This window comes from Ictidomys tridecemlineatus, chromosome 6 (assembly GCF_052094955.1).
Source record: "Ictidomys tridecemlineatus isolate mIctTri1 chromosome 6, mIctTri1.hap1, whole genome shotgun sequence".
NCBI lineage: Eukaryota > Metazoa > Chordata > Mammalia > Rodentia > Sciuridae > Ictidomys > Ictidomys tridecemlineatus.
This window is the reverse complement of record NC_135482.1, coordinates 106,712,118-106,733,272: the sequence shown is the minus strand read 5'-3', so window position 1 is coordinate 106,733,272 and position 21,155 is coordinate 106,712,118. Positions and strand designations below refer to the sequence as shown.

At 50.8% G+C, this 21,155-nt stretch overlaps 1 protein-coding gene across 4 annotated transcripts in view; it reads right to left on the bottom strand.

Moving 5' to 3' along the window:
- Window positions 1–21,155, bottom strand: part of Tspan11 (tetraspanin 11) — a 73,574-nt gene that overhangs the window by 34,343 nt on the left and 18,076 nt on the right. For all 4 annotated transcript variants that reach the window (XM_078015394.1, XM_078015393.1, XM_078015391.1 and 1 more), the window contains exon 2: window positions 9,812–9,906. In XM_078015394.1, coding sequence (XP_077871520.1) covers window positions 9,812–9,895 — 84 coding nt within the window. In that variant the 5' untranslated portion in view covers window positions 9,896–9,906. The remainder of the gene's footprint in view (window positions 1–9,811; window positions 9,907–21,155) is intronic.

Genomic DNA, 21,155 nt, shown 5'->3' with positions numbered 1-21,155 from the left:
CATAATGAACCCTGGGCTAGATGGTCTCCTTCTCTATGTCCTCCTATTCCTGGCTGCACGATCACTTGTGAAAAACCAAGGCCACCACCTGGGCCAATCAGTATGTCCAAGAGGGGGATCCAGGCATGAATACTTTATAAAGTTTCCAGTGGTCTCCTTAAGAACTGCCGCCTAGTTTTCAAAATTAGTAGGGGACCTAGGTGTCCCTTCCATTTCTTCCCAGAAGGTGGCGCTGTGCTGGGTATCATAGAACACACCAGGCTCCCTGGTCATGTTGGGGCCTGTGGTGTCTGGAGGCTCTGGACCCCTGGGCTAGGAGCATTTGCCTGGAATGCTGTTGGTATTTATTTGGGGTTTAATGCTATCCTTTCCCTCCATCTTTGGGTATGATGTGTGATAATGAGGAGCAGGATTTTCCACCAACAAAACAAAGCCTGGGCTCCCAGGAGGAGAGGTAGGGGCCAGGAGAGATGCAGCCCCAGGAGAGGAGCACAGTTGGTTCCATTTGTGGAGCTCTGCCCTTTATCAGAGCACTTGAGAATTTGCAAAGCAGGCTGAACCCCCAGGCCTACCAGGCGACAGCTGGGTCCCCAGCCACGGGGCAGAGTCTGGGAGGCATCTGGAGGGACATGCTACCCTGATCAAGGCCTAGAAAACAGCATGTAATTCTTCTGTCCAGAGGAAATCAGGACACGAGTCTGAGTCCACGGGGCCTCCACCCCTCCCCGGAGTGCTTCATCTGTGGCTTCTGAAGGCAAAACAACGTGGGATTAGCCACAGGGAGTGGAAGGGTTTCAGTTCCTTTGGGGGAATCTCCTACTTGGGACTTGGCCAGCTCTTCAGAAAAACACCTTTCCTCTGCACAGAAGTAAAATTGCTAAATATTAGAATGGGTCCCCAGAGGGTGTCACAGAGGGTAGAAGTTAGCAGGCCTGCATCTAGTTCTGCTGTGGCCCCACCAGCCATGTCACACCCGGCCTGTCTAAACCTCCATTTCTTCATCTGTAAATCAGGGCACTGGATAAAGATATCTCTGCGGTTCCTTTCATGTGGGCAAAATTTCCCTGTTAGTACTAGGGGGACAACCTTCTGCCAATACGCCTCCAGCAAGATGCTCGGACCAGTGGCTCATGGCTGTCACTCAGCCATCTGGAAACTGCCTAAGTCAGTGGAAGAGGTACCCAGAGGAGAACCGCTAGGCTCGGGGAGCTCAGTGAACAGTTTCAATAGCCATTTACATAGAGTTGATTCAACAGTGTTTGGTTCCTTAAGGAAACTGGGCTGGTTTTCTGTGGAGTATTAGCTGCCTTTTAGAAAGCCATGGCCTATGGCCAATGAGTGACCCAGAAAACCTCCAGTGCTGGGTGTGGCTGCACTTGCCTGCAATTCCAGCTACTCAGGAGTCTGAGGTGGGGATATGGCAGCCTGGGCAATTTAGCGAGACCATCTTAAAATAAAATAAAAGGGGCTGGGTTGAGTTCCTCTATAGTAGAGCACTTTAGGTTCAATTCTCAGTACCAAGAAAAAAAAATCCAAAAAAACCCTGCAGAGGGCAAAGCTAGATCATGAGGACACAGCTCGCAGCAAGCCAGGAGGAGCAGAGCAGGTCACTCATGCTGTGTAATTTTAGGAACTGCCTGTTCACAGAAAAAAAAAAATATTGCCAAAATGTCCTCCTGTCACCATGGGGCCCGGGATTAACCACGCATGCCTGGGACTGTTAGCATGAAGCAGGCAGACCTGAAGGAAGCAGGCAGAGGATACAAAAGCAATTGTAGGATTTTTCATTGTTGGGTGACAGTAGGGCTTCTGTGCTGGGGGAAGGACAGGGACAGAGCAGGGGTCAGGACCATGGGGCTCCCAGTCAGGGAGGACCCCTGGTCTGGAGGGTTCTCTGCCTTTAGTGCCAGCAGCCCATGGTGGTGGTGGCAGAAAATCACAGGGTGACAAGGGCAGTTCACTTGTTGGCTGGCTGCCTACCCTTTGCCGAGCACCATGCTGGTCTGGAAAGGTCTGGGGCTGGATAGAAAGGTTCATCTATTAGGAGCACACTTGTCACCTACGCTCCTTCCCTGGGCTGTCTCACCAACGGCACCATCACCTACCCACCCCAGACCAGACCCTGCAGGGTCATCAATGTCTCTTCCCTCCTCAGTGACAGACACATGGGGTCCCCATCTGCTCCCAGACTCACCCTGCTTCTCCTCACCACATTGCCCAGTGTGGCCCCCCACGTGGGGTCAGCCCTCAGCTCCTGGTCCACTCCATGCTGAGCTGCCGTGGCAACCCTGCTGAGAAATCTCCACTGGCTCCCCACACCCAGAGCACCAAGCCCACACTCTTTGGCCTGGCCCCAAGGCTCCAAAAGGTCTGTCCTGACCTGGTTTGGGGCTTTATCTGCTGCTACTTTCCTTTCTCCATACCTGGGCTTTAATCAAGATGACCTACACAGTTGCTTTTCTTGAACATACCCACTAACTAAGATGCCCTCTAACTAAGGCCATGCCCACAGAGTGAGTGGTTGAGAGGGTGACCTTGGCAAAGGGCTGGTGGTGGAGTTCCTCAGTTGACTGACTCTGTGAGTCTGGGCAAATTCACACAGCCTTGGCGGGCCTCTTGTTCTTCTCCACCATTCTTACATTGTTCTCTCTGCCCTTTTTCTTCTCTGCTGAACGCCTATACGCCTTTCTAGGCCCTTTGCTCAGATCTCTGGGCAGGTGAGCTCCCTTCTGCACTTGGCACTTGGATCACTCCTTCCCAGCCACACCTCACTCTCCTCGGAGCCCTGGGGCCCAGCATGGCCTGGTGTGCGGGAGCCCCCACAGTGGGCCCGAGACTTGCATTTGGGACTTGGGTCGGGGGCTTTGGAAATAACATCTGCTCCCCACACCTGCCTGTCTGCTGAATTCCTGGGTGGAAAGGGAGCATTTCCTGTCCTTACTTTAGAGAAATTCTAATTTTTAGAGGGACAGTGCATTCCCAGAAATGATTGGTCTTTTCTCCAGGTCATTAGGAAGCCCCCTGGAAAGGCCCGAGCCGGCACCCGGGAGGTCTTCCTGTCACAGTTCATTATTCTCTCTCTCTTTCAGCCAACATCCATCATGCACCGACTGTGGCAATGCAGGCTCTGGTGCTGTGGTGGGGCCCAGGCCTGCCCCAGCCCCTGCCCTCATGTCACTTACTGGGTTGATGCTGCCACTTACTAGCTAGAGAAACCCTGGCTCCACATTGGTGCAGAAATCACCAGGCTGATTCTCTTGCAAAGGAGAAGGTGAATAGGTCAATTTTTTTTGGGGGGGTGACATAACCTAGGGGCTCAGGGAGAGGACTGGGAGGCTGGATGTGAGCCAAGCCTGGCTCATTCTCACCAGAGTTCCTTTTAAAGAGTGGTTCCCCATTTCCCAATCTGCAAAGGTAGCTGAACTCCAGGCTGCAGCCGTGACAGCACATCCCTGCAGCCAATGCACACTTTTGGGGTCAATGGCACCCCCATCCCACACCTGAGCCTGTGTGCTCTCTAGGAGGACACGAGGCAGTTGGCATCATGTGCTGCTATTCACCCTGTTAATGGGCATCTCCTCTCTGAGTGCCAGAGAAGCTTCTCCTCAGCTCCATCCCATGCTCCTGCTGGCTTCGCACCTGATCTTTACGGTGTCATGCTAAGGGTCATTTTCCACGGGGAGGCCTTCTTTTCATGGCTCTTTGGTTTGAAAGAGCCTTTGATAAAAACCAATTCAGAATACTCCTTCCTCCTGCTCTCATTCCTAATCTCTTCTACACTTAAAACAAGACCAAAATTTCATGGGACATGCTGAGCCCGAGAGCTGGGAGGGCGGGGAAGGTCACCTGTGCATCTTTTGAACCCAGCTCAGAACTCAGAAGAAACCTTGCTAGGAGCTGCCCCTGCCCCACATCCAGCAAATTCTTGTGTCCTCCACGATAAGTCCACGTCTTATACTTGTCTCTATAGTTACAAGCATTGCAGGCTATTTCTTTTATTTGCTACCTCCTGTGTTTCCCCTTTTAGCCTCTTGATTAAGCCTCATTCATCTTAGTATCCTCAGGAGACTGCCCCATGTGGGAGATGTCCGTGACTCCACAGGGAGGGAAGGAGGAGGAAGCAAAGAAGGGAGGGAGGGAGGAAAACGCCTGAGTCCATCTCTTTTATATTCTAGATGGAGAAACTAAGGCCCAGAGAGTAGCGACATCGCCAAGGTCACAATAGCCAGTCAGTGGAAGAGTGGGGCAAGAATTCAAGATGTTATATTTCGTGCTCATTTTATCAACTGATCACTGCCACAGCCCTGCGCAGACAAAACATGCACCCATCTCAGCTGACCCCTGAGGCCATGTTCAATGGGGGGATGGCACAGGAAGTGAAGGGCTTTCCAGCCTCAGCTTTCAATCAAGCAGAGGCTTTTCCCCCCTGGACTCTCCCTGCATCCGGAGGTGATGCCCTGGAGCCCTTCCCACCGCTCTGGCCAAGATTCAAGTCCTCCATCCTTTCCACCTCCTGTCTTAGCTCCACATCTCCTTGAAGGGGCCCCTGGGATTCCCAGGTGAAGTGCCAAACTCAGCCGTCGCTCAGGGCAGGACCGGGCTTCAAGGCAGAGGCAGCCTCCCCAGTCTCTCCCCGTAGCCTGGCAGAGCTCCTGGGAGGCTGGGAAAGTTTTGATTATTAACACAGCCAAGCAGCTAATTAAAATAATAAATTAGAGAACAACATTGCAGAGGTGACGGGAGCCATAGGGAGCTGTGTAGGAAAAAGGAGAGGAGGAAAATCGTTTCCCAAGCAGCCAGGTAGGAAAGCCTGGGCAACTGGCTTTTAGGGTCATGAAAGAGGCAGGAAAGTGGTGACATTTTTGGTTCCTGATCCAAAGGGGCTTCAGGGATGGGGTGAAAGGAAGAGCTGTCACCCGAGTCCTGACCAGGTTGGGTGGAGGGGGGACTGTTCTGGGCTTTTTGAACTTTGGAATGTGACCCATTAGGGTTGTGAAATAAATATAATGTGTGCACTTAATAGTAATCATGAAAAGACCAGAGAAAATCTCAGAGTCCTTCACACACTGTGGGGGGAAGTTTAGTTCTGTGATTGAAGCTTTGCATTAGCATTTCTTATGCTTCCTTGTGTCTCTTGATGCTGGAAGTCTTAGAGACAGTTCTATGGATGGAGAAAGCTGTGGAAGAGACGAGGCATCTTATCAAAACAGTCAGCATAACAACTAAGCACTGAGTATGTGCTTAATGTTTTCCTGAATTTGAAACCCTGATTCTTATAAGTATCGCCTTTCTTATTTCATGTATGAAAAAAGTGAGGCCCAGTGAGATTAAGTTGTTTGCCCGATGTCTCAGTCTGTCTGCCTGGGCTGTCATAACAAAATGCTGTAGACAACAGAACTTGATGTCACAGTTTGAAGGCTGGAAGTTCAAGAACAAGGTCCCATTGATTGAGTTCCTGGTGCAGGCTCCCTTCCTGGCTTAATGGCTTCTTGCCCTGTCCTCATTTAGTGTTTGCATTTGGAGCTCTGCTCCTTAAAGGGCCACCATCCCTATTGGATGAAGACCCTCCCATTATGACCTAAAAGCCTCATTTCCAAATATGGTCACATTGGGTATTAGGGCTTTAGCATATGGATTTGGAAAAGACCTAATCCAGTTCTTTACACTGAACATCCCATGGCAAATAAATAATGCAATCTGAATTTGATCCCACACTAGAGCCTGGGACTTCCCAGCATGCTCTGCTGCCTTGATAATCCACGTGTGCCCCAAAGACAGTGGGGGGGGGTAGTGCAGGACTCAGGGCTGGGGGTCACAGAGCATAGTGGCTCAGCACACTCAGGCTTAGGGTCAGGGAGAGCAGACTCCAGCTGTGGGACTTTGGAAACTTTGCTTGACACTCTATAAAATGGGACTCTAATAGAGCTGTTCATAGTCTCAAAGGGGGGCTGGGAGTTTTGAATAGGGTGATGCAGGTGGAAAGGCAAGCACAGAGGAAGCCCACGACAGGAAGTTCCAGGAAAACTGAGAACCCTGTCCCGTGATGTGAACTTAGAACTGTGCTTCACACTCAGTAGGTACTTATTATAGATTGTGGAATGAGTTTTTAAATGGCCATGATTATTTCTGACCTGGTATGAGAATACCTAGGTATCACTTGCCTCCCTAGACAATGCCCTCCCACTAGGAGGGAGGGGCTGGGTTATGGTAGGTTCTCAGGGACCTGGGCACCGTAAAGTCGTGCTCTGCCTTGAGGCAGCAAGACAGGAGATGGGACACTTCTGTCTGTCCCTGTCTACTTCTGAAGACTGTGCAGCAGGTCTAGGGGAGCCTTGCCAGAACTTTCTAAAGACCACCACCCCCACAAGAGGGGTGAGACTCAGCTGACAAGCCCCTGGAAACTGGTCCGTGGCCAGTCAGGCCCCCAGGCAGGGCTATTTTTAACTCAAAACTGGGAGAACTGTGTGGGGGTGGCTCCCCTCATCGGTAGCTGCTCTGGGGACATGCTTGCTGCCCATCTGCCCGTGCTGCCTCCCACATGTCTTTTTCTTTACCACCCCCAAAGTAACACAAACACAGATGGATGCTGAGTCCACTCTGGCTTGGTGGGGCCCCCGGGGGCGGTCACCATGTCCAATGCCCACTGCTTCCTCTGGGACCTCAGCACAATTAGGATGCGCAAGGCCCCAGTTGTTTCACAAATATTTTGGGTTGAGCATCCCACAATAGCCCTAGGTACCAAAGGACCAGCAGGCCCCTGACCACGTGGCCACTGCCTCCTCTCTTCTCATTGTGTCTGGGAGAAGCTGTCGACACGGAGTCCCACTCTTTCCACCCTGACTCTCCACAAAGCAGTTCCCACATTTGCTGCTCTCTGTTGCTAAGTCCCCTGGCCTTTCCTAGGCCTGAGGATGCTCCATGTTTCCTGAACCTTCCACACTGATGGCTTTGCCCAATCTCCACCCTCTCTGATCTGGGTTTTTCCTGGCTTCATGACCCCCTCTTTGGCTGTTCCTCTGCAGCTTCCGTGGTGGACCCCCTTCTTCTGGCTGCTCAAGGCTGACTGCTCATCCCAATTTGCCTGGAGCTTTCCTGGTTTCAGCACTAACAGCCCCCCCCCCCCACCTCAGGAGCTCCCTCAGTTCAGGCCGACCCAGGACCTCTGGTTGCCCAGACTCAGCCCTGGCCCCTGGAGAGTCCCCAGGCCTCATTCTTCCTTCCTCTCCCTTCCTAGTCCCTGTCCACTCTGTTCTCATCTATTTTCATGGCTGCAGTTGCTCTCCAGGTGGGGATGTCCCTAAGTCTGCGGCATTGGCCTGGCTGGTTCCTGAGTTTTGGAGCCATGAACTAACTTCCCACCGTGTGTCTCCACTTAGATGTCTCCTGGCAACACAAACCCACATGCCGACCTCTGACCTCGCCACCCCACCCCAAACTGCTTCTCTTTCTGGTCCCCTGCACAAATGCAGAGCCCCACCATCCACTGAGGAGCTACGTTCCCCAGAGCCCTCTTCTTTCTCAGCCCATCTGGTAATAGCCCGATCTTGTCAATTTTACCTTTCCAACCCCTTAACTCTCCCCAAATATTTCTATTCCCACCGTCACTCCCAGAGTACAGATCACCACCGTCTGGCGCCTTGACCCATGCAAAGTCAGGAGGAAGTGTTAACAGTGAATGTTTCTGGGATGGCAGGCAGCACGGACTGAATCGTGCCCCGCACCCTGGAAAGACATACTGGGATTCTCACTGCCAGGTTCCTGTGAAGGGGCTCTTATTGGGAAATAGGGTCTTGGCAGACGCAGTAAAGTCAAGATGAAGTCATTAGAGTGATCTGTATCCAATATGCCCCTCGTCCTCATAAGAAGAGGGAAATGTCACATGGAGACTGGCATGTGACTGCCGGCAGTGAGGACAGAGGCAGGACCGGAGGGCAGCAGCTGTGATGCCAAGGAGGCCAAGCATTTCCAGCAGCTTCCGGAAGCAAGGAAAGGGTCTACCCAGCGTCTCGGAGAGAGCGCGGACTTGCCGAAACCTTGATTTTGGACTTCTAGTATCCACAATTGTGAGAAAAAAATATTTCTGTTGTTTAATGCTACCCCATTTTTGCCATAATTTGTGAGAGCAAATCTGGGAAACCAAGAAAGGGAGATATGGGTAGGTTTTTTTATGTTTTTCAATTTTTTAGGATTATCTGTAGTGAGCACATAAAACTTGGATGATTAGGAAAAACATTCTTAAAAAGAAAAGCCTGCTCTGTAAGCATCTTAAACACCCGGCTGGATTTACCTTTAAGAACTGAAACCTTCTACACCCACATGGTTTACAGTCTCCAGCTCCACAGCTTTATTATCCCATCATCTTTATCACCACACCCTCACTGTTCCAGGAAACTCCTGCCCGGGGAGACAAAAGCTGCAAATAATTTTATTGTGTATTTCAGGAACTTTGCAAAACACATTTAAGTAAACATTAGATTGTTCAGCTTTTGAATAGATAGCATCAAACCACGGTCTATTCTCCAAGACTCTTCAAGACTCTGGCCTGTCTGTGTCCATCCATCCTACACTACTCTGTCATGATTCTTCCCAATCTTCTTCAGGCTCTTGCAGGAAAGGGCCTGAAAGCTAAGACATGGTCCACCTTTGTGTGCATTTCTGAGATGCTCCTAAGACTCTGTCAAAGAGAGCTCTCTTACCTGGGGTAGCAAGAAACCTAGCTCTGGCTGGACGTGGAGGTGCATGCCTATAATTCCAGTGGCTTAGGAGGCTGAGGCAGGAGGATCCTGAGTTCAAAGCCAGCCTCAGCAACTTAGTGAGGCCCTAAGTAATTCAGTGAGACCCTGTCTCTAAAATACACACACACACACACACACACACATATATATATATATATATGTATAAAAGACTGGGGTTGTGGCTCAGTGGTTAAGCACTCTTGGGTTCAATCCTCAGTACCAAAAAAAAAAAAAAAAAAAAAGAAAACCAAAAACCAAAACAAAACCAAACTTAACTCTTCCTAATCAGTAAGTTTCTTGTTGCTTTGATGGTATTTTCAGACATATGCATTCAATATCTTCAAAACATTGTATTTGTTGAATGTAACCCTAAGAGTCTAAAAATAATCCCCAGTTTGTAGCTGGGGAAACAGACTCATCCAACTTAAGTGGCCTAGGCCACACCATTGCTAGATAGCACCGCCTAGGTCTGGCTGAGCAAAGCCTGCTCTCTTTAGTGTCACCTGCCTTTCCAGAATTAGTGAGCTGGAATAAAAAATACAAACATTCAGGCTATTTGGGGGCAACTGATGGGATTCTGCTCTCAAGTAACCAGATAATGGCGCCTGGTGGATAGCCTTTACTCTGTTCTGGAAAGTCTCAAGCAGGCAGGTTTCTTGGGGGAGTCACTATAGAGAGGCAGTTCTGGATCCCCAAGGCATCCGTATGTTTGCCCAGGGACTGAAGAACCATATGAACCACGGCAGGCAAATGGGCTTTGGTGGAAACCAGCCTTATTTCAGGCAGTTGCGTTTCCCATAGGGCATTGTACCAGTGACAGGGAGGAGAGCCCCTGACCCTCTGCAGGGGGAGGGGGGCCGGCACACATAGTGCTTTGTTACGCTTTTCTCTAGTCAGATGCCTGTGGCCGACCCCACGCCAGCCTGCAGAGGGAAACGTACATGCTTGCTTTAAAGTCAGCAGAACTTGCACCTTGGGGGCCTTTCATTTGGAAGAAAGTGATGACTCACAAAAAACCAAGGTGGCTTGACTCATTCGGCGCTTGGAAAGGGCATGCGCGTTCAGAGTTCACTTACCCAGAAGAAGAAGTTGAACAAGAAGAGCAAATACTTCAGGTAGACGATGAGCCAGTCCTCCTGCTCTGTCTTGTAATGGGCCATGGTTGCTGGACCTGCAAAGGACACACACATGCTGGGCCCCGGGAGGACATAGGGACCTGCCTCATCCTCCCAGAGCCAGAGCTGCTTGACAAGGCCCCCTTCAAATTCCCCTTTAAGGTCCCCTTCAAGGTCCCCTGTGTGACCAGGAGGGTTTGAGGCTGTGAGTGTACAACATGGAGCAAAAATTAGAGAGACACAAAGGCCATTGGACACCTAATGGAGGTCAATCTGGGTGGAATTTTCTAGACCTCTGGATGTTGGCTCCCCCCGCCCCCCATGACCACAGGTCTAACCTAAAGGCCTCTGCAAATTTCACATGGGCTTAGTGCTATTTGTCCTTTCCTCCCATCTCATCACAATCACAGGGCACCTGTTTCCCTGTCCCCTACCCCATGCAGGTGCTCACTCTGTTGGCATGGCCACACTGCCTTGGAAAGCTGAACTAGGCACCATTTGAAGATCTCTGTGTGCACCTGCATCGCAGAAGCCCCATCAGAGCACCCATGCTGGAGTTGGCCTTCCGGATCTCCCAGTCTACCCCGCCTGTTCCCAGCACCTTGACCTTCCAGATGAGGAGGCAGGTGCAGATGGGCCTAGTGGTTTGGCAGCAAGAAATACAAGAGACTCGGAAGTCAGCCTCCTGGATTCATGCTCTGATCTGGTACACGACGTGTTGGGCAAGTCCACAACCTCCCATCCTTCAGAATCCTCATGTGTAAATGCAGTTAATGATGATACCCTCATCATAGAGTGGTTTGGAACATTAGATGGGATCATCCATGTGAAGGGTTTAGTATCGTCCTTGGCACAAAGCAAGGGCTCAATAAACATCAGCTATTATTATTCCATGTCACCGAGCTTTGGCAAGAAACCAAGACTCCTGTCCTAAAATAGCCAGTCTTTAGCACCAAGCTTTCTCTCTTGTTCTGACACATTGATGGACACCTGGGAGCTGTGACATCATTGGTGGTGACCAAAGTAGAGAAGGCCCAGTGTGCCTGCTATTCCTGTTTGCTTCTCAGCTAGTCTAGACCTCAGCAAGCCTGAAGCCTCCACGGTTCCTCCTTCTCCTCTGGCTACATGGCCCACGTTCATGGAGTGGGTGCTCCTTCAGAAATGTTTTTGTTTCAGAACCACAAGCCATGAGCCCATTTCCATGTCGTCCTCCATCACTCCCGGTCCCAGCCAGGCCCTGCTCTTGTCCCTCCCTCATCTCCTGGGCCAGGGCTGGGCCCAGGCCAGGCTTCTTCCTCCTGAGCTCAGCTCTGTCTCTTACTTCAAAGCTCTGAGGCTCCTGGAGACAGAGAGAGGGGGAGAGGGAGATAAAAAAGGTGGCTGTCTTCTCTGGGATTTCTATTTGCAGATCTTGAAGAAGGTAATTTAAGACTTTTAGCCTTTGTGTCAAAAAGAAGATAAAACCCATTTTTCTCCAATTAGTCTGAGAGGCAGTGGAAGAAATACTGAAAGAGACAGAGAGGAAAAGGGAAGCTTGTGAACATGGTGATGGATGGGGCAGCCAGGACCCGAGTAGGAGCTACACCTTGGTGCTCTGCATCCGCCCTGATGTGAGACTGTGTCTGAGGACCTGCTGAACCCCACGGGCCCGTGGTGACCCCACAGAGCTTGTGGGGCCTGGCCTGTCCCAGCTGTTGACTGTTCTCTCCCTGCAGTGGACCCTTCCCAGCCAGGGTCCACTGGACCCACCACAGACATTTCTCTAGACCCACAGAAAAGGAACGTGAGAAACTCACTCCAAGACAGGGGTCAGGACCCAGGTATGGAAGGTTGCATTTTTAAAAAGGACTTCAGATAGGCTGGGCAGGTGGTGCAGAGACTTGAGAGGCTGAGGCAGGAGGATCATGAGTTCAAAGCCAGCCTCAGCAATTGCTAAGCAACTCAGTGAGACCCTGTCTGTAAATAAAATACAAAATAGGGCTGGGGATGTGGCTCAGTGGTCTAGTGCCCCAAGTTCAATCCCTAGTACTGAACCCCAGGAAAGTGTTTGGCCAGGCAGTCCTGAGTTGAGATGCACATTTCATAAAGAGTCCCCTGTGGAGGAAGAAAAGGGACAGGCCCTCTGGGCACAGGGAGGACTGTTAGGAAATTGGCAATCAAGTCCAAGAAAGAGGTGGAGTTCTGAAGGGTGAGCAGGGGGACAGACTCCTGCTGCACACAAGGAGGTCCCCTGGGCGGGCAGTCTGGGCAAGGAAGAAGCAGGTGGGGCTCCCGAGAGCCCTGACTCACGTGAAAGGAGCAAAAAGAGGAGGGAGGAGTGAGGAGGAAGCTTATTGCGATAGGTGACAGGAGACCTGGGAGTGTGGGGTCCCAGAGCCAGGGGAGAGGGGGCGTCCACAGCGGCAGATCTGCCAAGAGGTCCCAGCCAAGTGAGGACTAGCAAAGCGACCCTTCACCAGGGCAAGGCTGGTGGGAGCCTGCGGTGGGTTAGGGATGCCTATGGGAGGGCGGAGTCAGTGGAGACCTGGAGTAGACATTATCCAATGAGAACACTAGGGAAGTATCCAGAAGGCCGAGGCCCAAGGAACACTGTGTGCTATAAAAATGGAAGGTTCAGGAAGGCTTAGCTCCCTGGGAAAGGAGCCAAGGGTCCACAGCCCCAGCATTGGCTGCCTTCAGTGAAAGGGGCAGGCTGGAGGGGGCAAGTGGGCAACACTCCCAGTGCCCTGAGGGGATCCCTGGTTTTCCTGTGGCCAGAGGACAATTCATGGAGAGCAGGTCTGTCTGTTGCAGCTCCCGGAGGGGAGAAAGCAAACACAGCCCCCCAAGTGGTCTTATCTCCCCTGCCAGTGAATGAAAAGCAGGGCTTTGGATAATCCACCTGAGCCATTTTCTCTGAACTCTGAGGAGAGCCTTCTGATTTCTGGGAAGCAGATTGCCTTCCTAAGTGGAGTTTATTTCTGTTTGTAGGAATTGGAGTTGGACTTCCTGAGCCAATGGGAGGAAGTGTTCCTAGTGGGTAAGAGCTGGGCAGTGGGGTCAGGCGAGACAGAGACACCCACCTGGCATGGTCATGGACACCTGCTGGTCCAGCCTGAGCACAGAGAGGAGTAACTGCTCCCCCAGGGCCCCCCTGCTGCTGTCTCCTTGGGCCTCCTGGAGGCCATGCTGTGTCCTCTGGGCTTCTGCTCACACTGCCCTGAGTCTGAATTTCCTGCCTGCCTGCCTTCCTTCCTTCCATGAAATACTTTCTCAGGTATATTCTTTTTAAAAATAGTTGTTCTTGGCTGGGGTTGTGGCTCAGTGGTAGAGCGCTTGCCTCACATGTGCCAGACCCTGGGTTCGATCCTCAGCACCACAGAGAAATAAATGAGTGAAGTATTGTGTCTAACAAAAAATAAACAAATATTTTTAAAAAATACTTGTTCTTTTTGGATATACATGACAGTAGAGTGGGGTTTTTTTAATTCGTTTTTTTTTTTTTTTAGTTATACATGGCAGCAGAGTGAAGTTGGACCCATCATACATACATGGAGAACACTTCCCATTCTTGTCCTTGTACACAATGTGGGGTTTCACTGTTTGTGTATTCATATATGAACATGGAAAAGTTATGTCCAACTCATTCTATTGTATTTCTATTCCCATCCCCCTCTCCTTTCCCTTCACTCCCCTTTGTCTAAACCTAAGCACTTTTATTCTTCCCACCACCCCCATTGTGTGTTAGCATTGTTAGCATCCACTTATCAGAGGGAACATTCAGCCTTTGGTTTCTTGGGGCTGACTTATTTCACTCAGCATGGTAGTCTCCCGTTCCATCCATTTACCAGCAAATGCCATAACTTCATTCTTCTTTATGTGAAATTCCTCTATTTTCTGCTTATCCAAATGCGCCAAGGCTCAGAGGGATCCTACCCTCTTGGAAGCTGGCAGTCCCCATCTTTCTTGACCCCCATGGTAATGCCCAGTGGCCCTGGACTATGGCAGTTGATGGGGCATTTCAGTACCTTAGTTACTGATCTATGTTCACAGGCTGATTCCTGCTTGAGAACTCTGCTCTGAGCCTGAGGACTGAGTGGGGCAGCTGAGCTGCACAGTGGAGTCAGGCCCTGTTTCTGGCTCTGCCCTCTAATTGCCATCTACGAATTTAGGCAAGTAGCACCTGCCATGTTTCTTCATCCTGAGGGAGGCCATGTTCTCTTGGGCATGCATTGCATTGGAATTATCTGGACAGTTCATTAAAACAGGTTTCCAGACCTTACTCCTGGGGCTTCTGATTCATCAGGTTTAGTGAGAATTTGAAGAAAACTTGGAGAATTTGTTCCCAACCAGGTTGACCAGATTGGCCCAGGACAGAGGGATTTCTTTAAATGGGGCACTTTGCTAAATCTGGGTCATCCCAGGCAAACCAGGGTGGTGGTCACCTACTCCCAGATATTTCCATTGAATCAGTGCCCATTAAAGTCCAGGGCCCCGCAATATAAGTGTCCTCTCTTCTGCCATAGACGGGAGAGAGAGGTGGGGTGGGCACCAGGGCGTGTCCTCTCACACAAAATTCACATCTAAGACACAGTTCTCATTGAGATGCCCGAGATTTTCCAGAAAGAAGCAGCCTCGGGCGCTTCCCCTCCAGGCCATGGTTCCGACAGTAGAACAAAGCTTGGATTCAGGGGCAGCTGTCAGGCCTGGGGGCTGGTAATACCAAATTCAGGCTCCACTCCCTAGAATCTTTCAGAGAAGCAACCGCACATGCCTGGGTGGTGAAGTGATGCACTTTGGTGACTTTCATCAGGGACAGATGTGCAACATCATGGGCTGTGAGACTTGGGGATTTCATCTTTTCTACTATAAGCCCTGCCCCCAAGTGAATGAGTTTTAAAGTGCAGAGAAGACAACAGACCTGTACAAACCACCCAGAGGTATCTGAAGTCCTTGTGCCGGGCAAGGTTCCAGCCAGGGCCAGCGCCCAGGAGCAGAAGGATCACACAGGGCTGCTGGATGGGGGGCAGAGCTGAGTCCTTTAATGTGGATGAGCAGCGGGGGTGGGTAGTGCCTAGAGCTGGCTCTGTAGACTGCACAGGCCCTGGGTCTGTGCACCCTTCACTGATTCACCCTGGCACACTGGCCTTACTCTTCAAGGAGTCTGGGCAACTGTGGAAGGTGGGTACAGGCAGAGATATAAGCTCCTGACGTTCTGGATCGAGTTCTCAGAGATGCTGGCCAAGCCCAGTGGTGGCTCAGAGGAAATGACATTCATCTACCAGGTTGGGCGAGGGTGGGAAAAGGAAGGGTTATTTAATCTGGTCCTTGAGGACAGGCAGGGTTTCTGTAGGCTCTGCAGGAGGGAAGGGTGCTCAGGAGGGAGACAGTATGAGCAAAGTCCTACAGGTGGCCAGGAGGGTGGGCCTGGGCTTCAAGAAGGGCTGGGAAATCAGCCTGGGCCCCTGTGCAGTCAAAGCGTTGGCCACACTTAGTTGTGACTCTCCCCCTTCCCCACCTACTTGACTCCAAAGATCTCACCAGTGTATGTGTGCTTACATGAGCAAGAGCTCAGGCTGGGGGTGCCCTGACTCTAGTCTATGAAAGGAGAGCACTCCATTCCTAGGGGAGGCCTTCAGGGACCTTGGCAGTTCTAAAATGAAAACACACAATGTCCTCCAGGTTCATCCATGTTATTGCAAACAATGGACTCATCCTTTTTTATGGTTGACTTATTCATCACGTCTGCTCGCCATATTTTCTTTATCCATTCATCTGTTGATGGACACTTAGGTTGTTCCCATTTTTCAGCTATTGTGAATAGTGCTACAAGGGACATGGGATTGCAGATGTCCCTTGGACGTCCTGCTTTCATCTCCTTTGGACATGTCCCTGAGAGTGGCCTGTGTTAAGTGACATAAGCCAGGCACAGGAGAATCACTACTGCATGAGCTTACTCTTGGGTGGAATCCACAAAGGTTGGACTTCCAGAAGTAGAGAGTACAGTGGTGGTTTCTGGGGCTGGGGGATTAGGGAGACATGGGCCAAAGGACATAAAAATTCAGTTAGCGACGAAGACTGAGTTTAGGAGATCTATGGCTAAGAGAGTGGCTGTAAAGTGATATCACCACAGAAATGATAACTATGTGAGGTTATGCAAGCTCTACTTAGATTAGACATTCCAATACACTTCAAAACACAGTGTGGTACGTGGCCCATCTACACAACTCTCTGTGTCAGTTAAACCAAGACCTTCTTGCGTGTGTTTGCTCTGGGAAAACCTAGGTCCTGCCCCATCCCTACTCCTTCACTTAAGTGCCAGTTTCCAGTTCTGAGTTCTTGGCCAGCAAGAGGCCTTGCAGCATAATGGCCAAACACAGTGGGACAGGAAAAAACAACCTCAGTGGTTTAATTTATAACTTCGTTTCGGCTTCTAATGAAACTTGGTTACCGTCCCCACGTGGTGCATTTCCTTCTGCACTCAGAGGATTGCTCTTGCCTTCCTCTGACTTTATTTTGTTTCCTGCAGTGTTGGGGATCCGACCCAGGGCCTTCCTTGCACATGCTAGGCGAGTGTTCTGACACTGAGCCACCCTGCTCCCAGCTCCTTTCTCTTATCTAATTTCCACTTGTGTGACCTATTCCTGGTAGGTGGACAATGTGACTGTCCTTCTGAAGTGTCAGAAAAATGGGACTTCCTCAGACCCTCTGAGTGTGACACCTGGGGAAGCCAAAGAGATCCTGGCAGAGCCCTTTTGTTTGAGAACAAAGGAAGCCAAGTCCTGGGTGGCAGGGGGAAGCCAGGTCATGCTACAGTCCCTGGTATCCTGTCTCCCAGGCCAGTCTTCTCTCCATGGCCACCAGCGAGATTGTGATTGGTTGATATATAATAATAATAACACCACAAACCTTTACTAGATGCTAAGTGCATGCTGAGCTCTAAGTGCTATATGTGCATTAATAGATTTATTACTTAATCCCATGGTGGGATTATTATCCCCTTTTACAGAAGAGAAAACTGAGGCACTGAACAATAAGTGGAGAGCCAGATACATGAGATCTGCAGGGCAGTGTGCAGAGGCCCGGCTTTGCCTAGCTGGTCTAGCTTGGTTTCTTGGAGAGTCTTTTGGCTTGGTGGTTTCTGGTGGAAACTAAGAATGATAAGATTTATCCTGGGCAAAGACCCCAGTTGGGGGCTATGGAAGGCAGAAGGACCTGGGGTCAGGGGTCCCACGATGACCAGCACTACAGAGATACCAATTCCCTGGGGGAGCCTTCAGGAGGGAACCATGCCCTTCCCCTGGTCATCTGTCTCCTTGACTGTGAGGCCTGGGGTCCAGCAGCTGTGAGTCTCTGGACACCTACTGCTTTTTCTTTTATATCAGCATTATTTGTAGCAGGCAGGTAGATGAATGAAGGCAGCTCTTTAGGGCCAAACCTAGGGTTTGATTGCTAACTAGAGAGTCATGTGGATGGAGCTGTAGGCAGACCTTGAATTGAATTCCAGCACTAAGAATTCATAGTTTCTATGCCCTGAGAGACCTGTTTTCCAAAGTATATGACTATTTTTCACTTATTTACAAGTAACCAACATGCATTGTGTATATTATCAGGACTCTGCTCCCATCTTGAGGCAAGTCATTGGCCTTTCCCTTGTCCCACATCTGTTTACACATAGGCAGAGCCCTGTAGCTCTGCCTCTAGGCAGTGACCACCTTTTGCTACGTTTTTCCTGGTTCCCTTTTTTAAAATTACAGTTTGACCTATGAAATGAGGATTTCCCAGTGCATATGACAAGAATCAGTGAACAAGTAGACAAAATAACAGCATGGGTTAGCAGGACAGAACATCTGGGTGTGGAGACCACTTGTCACTGATATCATAGTGACCCTTGGCAAGTCAGGGCCCCAGTTTCCTGCTCTGTCAAATGGGGAGAATGCTGAGCTGACTGTTTCTCTCCCTTGCAGGGTGATTGTGAAAGTCCAGTGGATGGAGAATTTGCAAGAATCCTTTGTATTGTAATGTTAAAGGAACAATTAAACCCAGCTCTCTGAGATCTTCCTGTCACTGTGACAAGATGCCTGAGATAAATCAACTTCAAGGAGGAAAGGTGTATTTTGACTCACGGGTTATAATCAGACCCTGATTGCTTGGCTCTGTCACTTTGGGCCTGCTAGGGGCAAAACAACACAGCGGGAGAGTGTCTACTGACCTCATGGAGGTCAGGAAGAAGAGGGAGAGAGGAAGAGGTCAGGGTTCTAACCCCCCATGACCTAAGTTCCTTCCCCTGGGCCCTACCTCCTAAAGGCTCCACCACCTACCAACAGAGCCACCCTGGGGACCAAGCCTTCAACACATGGGCCTTTAGGGGGCTTTCCAGATCAAACTAGAGCAGGCAGGTGATCCTAAATAATACATCAATGAAGGCCCTGCCTCACACAGCTGGGGTTGCAGCCTCAGGGCCTCTTACTTCAGCCCACTCTGCCTGCTAGCCGACACTACCCAGACGTCCATTACGGGAGACCCTGTCTTCAGGTGGCCACGAAGAAGCCACTTGTGCAAAATCAGGACCTTAATTTATGAGAGTAGTTGGTGCCGACAGGAAGCTCACTTGGAAGGAAGGGGAGAAAGGGCAATGGAGATGTGGGCGTGGAGTGCCTCACCTCTGTTCTCAACATGGCAGCAGCCTGCTGCCCACAGGGAGCGCCTCCTCCCGGGGGTGTAGGAAGTGCTCAAAGGCAGGGCCGCAGCCTGGGTGCCTGTGTTTGGGGCTCCTGCAGGCAGCACCCACATGGCCTCTGCCATCCCAGCAGCATAATGATGTCCTTAAGTACATGGTGACAACTGCCTCGGTGCTTGGGTGACACCCTCCTGTGACTTAAGGAAGGCTGGGTTGACACCCCAATACCTGGGTTCTGGTCCCACTTCTGTTTCCAGCTTGTTCTGTGACCTTGGGCCTCAGTTCTTCCCATCTATGAGAGTGGAGCTACGATCTTCCTTAGTGGGCTGGGTAAAAATGCAACCCCATTCCAAGTCTGATGGCCACATGGTGATTTCTGACCATTTCTGTGTCACTGAAGACTCCATCCTGTGCCTAGTAATAGCAAAGGCTGTGTTTATCACCTATGATGTAGGCCTGGGCATCGTCTCCATGTCACAGATGCAGAAAGGGAGACAGAAGTTGTAGAGCTCATCCGTGGTCACGCTGTTTGTAAGCAGCGGGTGGAAGTGGGGGGGGGGGACTGGCTTCAAGGTGAACCCTCAGCAGGGTGACCACCTGTTCTGGTGCACCCACACGATGCCCCAGTTTAAACCTATCATTTTGACATAATTATTAGTTGTGTTCCTTTCACTTAAAAATTGTCCCAGATGGATGTTAAAGCCTGGCCCTTCACCACTGTGGCATGCCATCTGTCTAGAATAGTCCATACTCCTCAAGCTCGGGATCTTTCTAAGCCATTCCCTCAGCTCTGGAGGTGTCTCCAACCGCCTCCCTGTTCTTACATCCCAAGATCACCAACTCCCATTAATGGAAGCCCCACATGTGCCCCTGAGCTCCATCAATGGCTAAAATCTGAGCTCACTTCAGAGTCCTGAACATGCACAGAGCATGCCTGAGCCATGCATGTCACGGATTTGAAGGAAGGAAGGGAGGAACGAGTGTATTAAAGCATCACCTGGAAGCTCTTGCACTCTGGTAGAGTTACATAAATATTTCTTACTGTGCTCAAAAGCTCTCAGGAAATCTAAGCCAAAGATGAAAGGAGAGAAGCAAAGCTCACTCCATGGCTGTCGTGGCCTGTGCCTGCGCATTTCTGGGTAGCTGGGTTAGCACAGGCGACGGGCCGTTCTTCTCAGCAGGGCCTGTGGGAAGAGTCTTGCTCGAGCCGTTGCAGGGGGTTCCCCTGGTCCTTTTCTCTCTGAGCTTTCTCTGTTCTCCCTGCAGTGTCCTCTTTCCCCCTGGGTTTTCAATTCCAGCCTCAGATAGAAACACAGACCTGAGTCCATCACACATCAAGGCAAAAAGTCCTTTGAAAATCAGCCTGACAAGGCACAAATGAGAACAGGACACCTCCATGGATGGGAAACACCTGTGAGGACAATCAGGCACCGCCCAGAGGGGCCAGAGTGCAGAAGGAAGCCCTGCAGGAGTGGGCGGCTTTGACGGATCCAGAGAATGGGTGTACAGTCTGCCCCGCCTCCCAGCCACCCCACCCTCTTTTCGTTGCTGTTGCTCCAGCCCTTAAAACTGGATCCAGGGCAGCCCCTGAGGCCTTCCACAGGTGGGGTTTTAGCACTGTCGGATGTGAGCTCCCTTCCCCTATTCCTGCGGAGCTTCCAGAGGCAGCAGAGCTGAGAGATGGAGCATGCACATGAGAGAGAGATAGAGATAGAGATAGAGATAGAGATAGAGATAGAGAGAGAGAGAGAGAGAAGTAGCTTGTTAAATACACAAACACCAGATCCCAGGAAGGCAGGTCACTTTGCCTCTGTTTCCAGGGTGGGGATCATACATTCCTGAAATGAAGTGTTCTAGGGCCTTAAGGAACCACCTCTGACCCCAGCAGTTCTCCCAGACTCCCTGGTCAGGAGCTTGGATCCCTAGCCCCTACAGCATCAGCCGTGGGGAGGGTCCTTCCCTGGTCCAGGGGTCTCATTCCATTGTCTCAACAAGCCCGAGGAGGAGCCGTGGCTTCTGTTCTATATACACGTAGGCTGAGGCTCCTCCGGCCCACCTGGGGATCAGGCCCTGGGGCTGGGAGGTTCCAGTCCAGCTCTCTCAGGTTGGGGGTTTCTGGGTTGCAAGGGGTGGCTTTGAGAAGCAAAGAAAACTTGCTCCCACCCAGAACTGGTTTCTCTAAGTTTGGTCTTAGAAGCACTGAGCTCCCTTCCGAGAAGCCGCTCAGGGCAAGGATGGAGGTTTCAGAGGTGACTCATTCAGGGTGAGCTCAAGGCTGGCTCTGTAAGGTTCAGAGCAGCAACCTCAGGAAGGCCCAAGAGCCGGGGTGTTGGGGTTCAGGAGGGAAGTGGGACCTGGGGATGAGACAAAGACCCGGTGGCTCTGTCCTCCAACTCCAGGGGGAGCTCCACATCGTGGTCCATGTGAATGGTTACTCCTAGAGCTGTGTGGGGTGCCATCTGCACAGCTGTGCACAGCTGCTCGGGTGCCAAACTGCTTATCTTTCTTCTGGCCTCATTTCCAGTAAATCAGCACTCCCCCTTGCTTCCCACCCTTCCCTGCCCAGCCTGGGTACCCGCCTTCTGATGCAACCAGCTGGATGAAATCCTGACCTTTGCTGGAAGTTGCTAAGCTGGGATTAGCAAC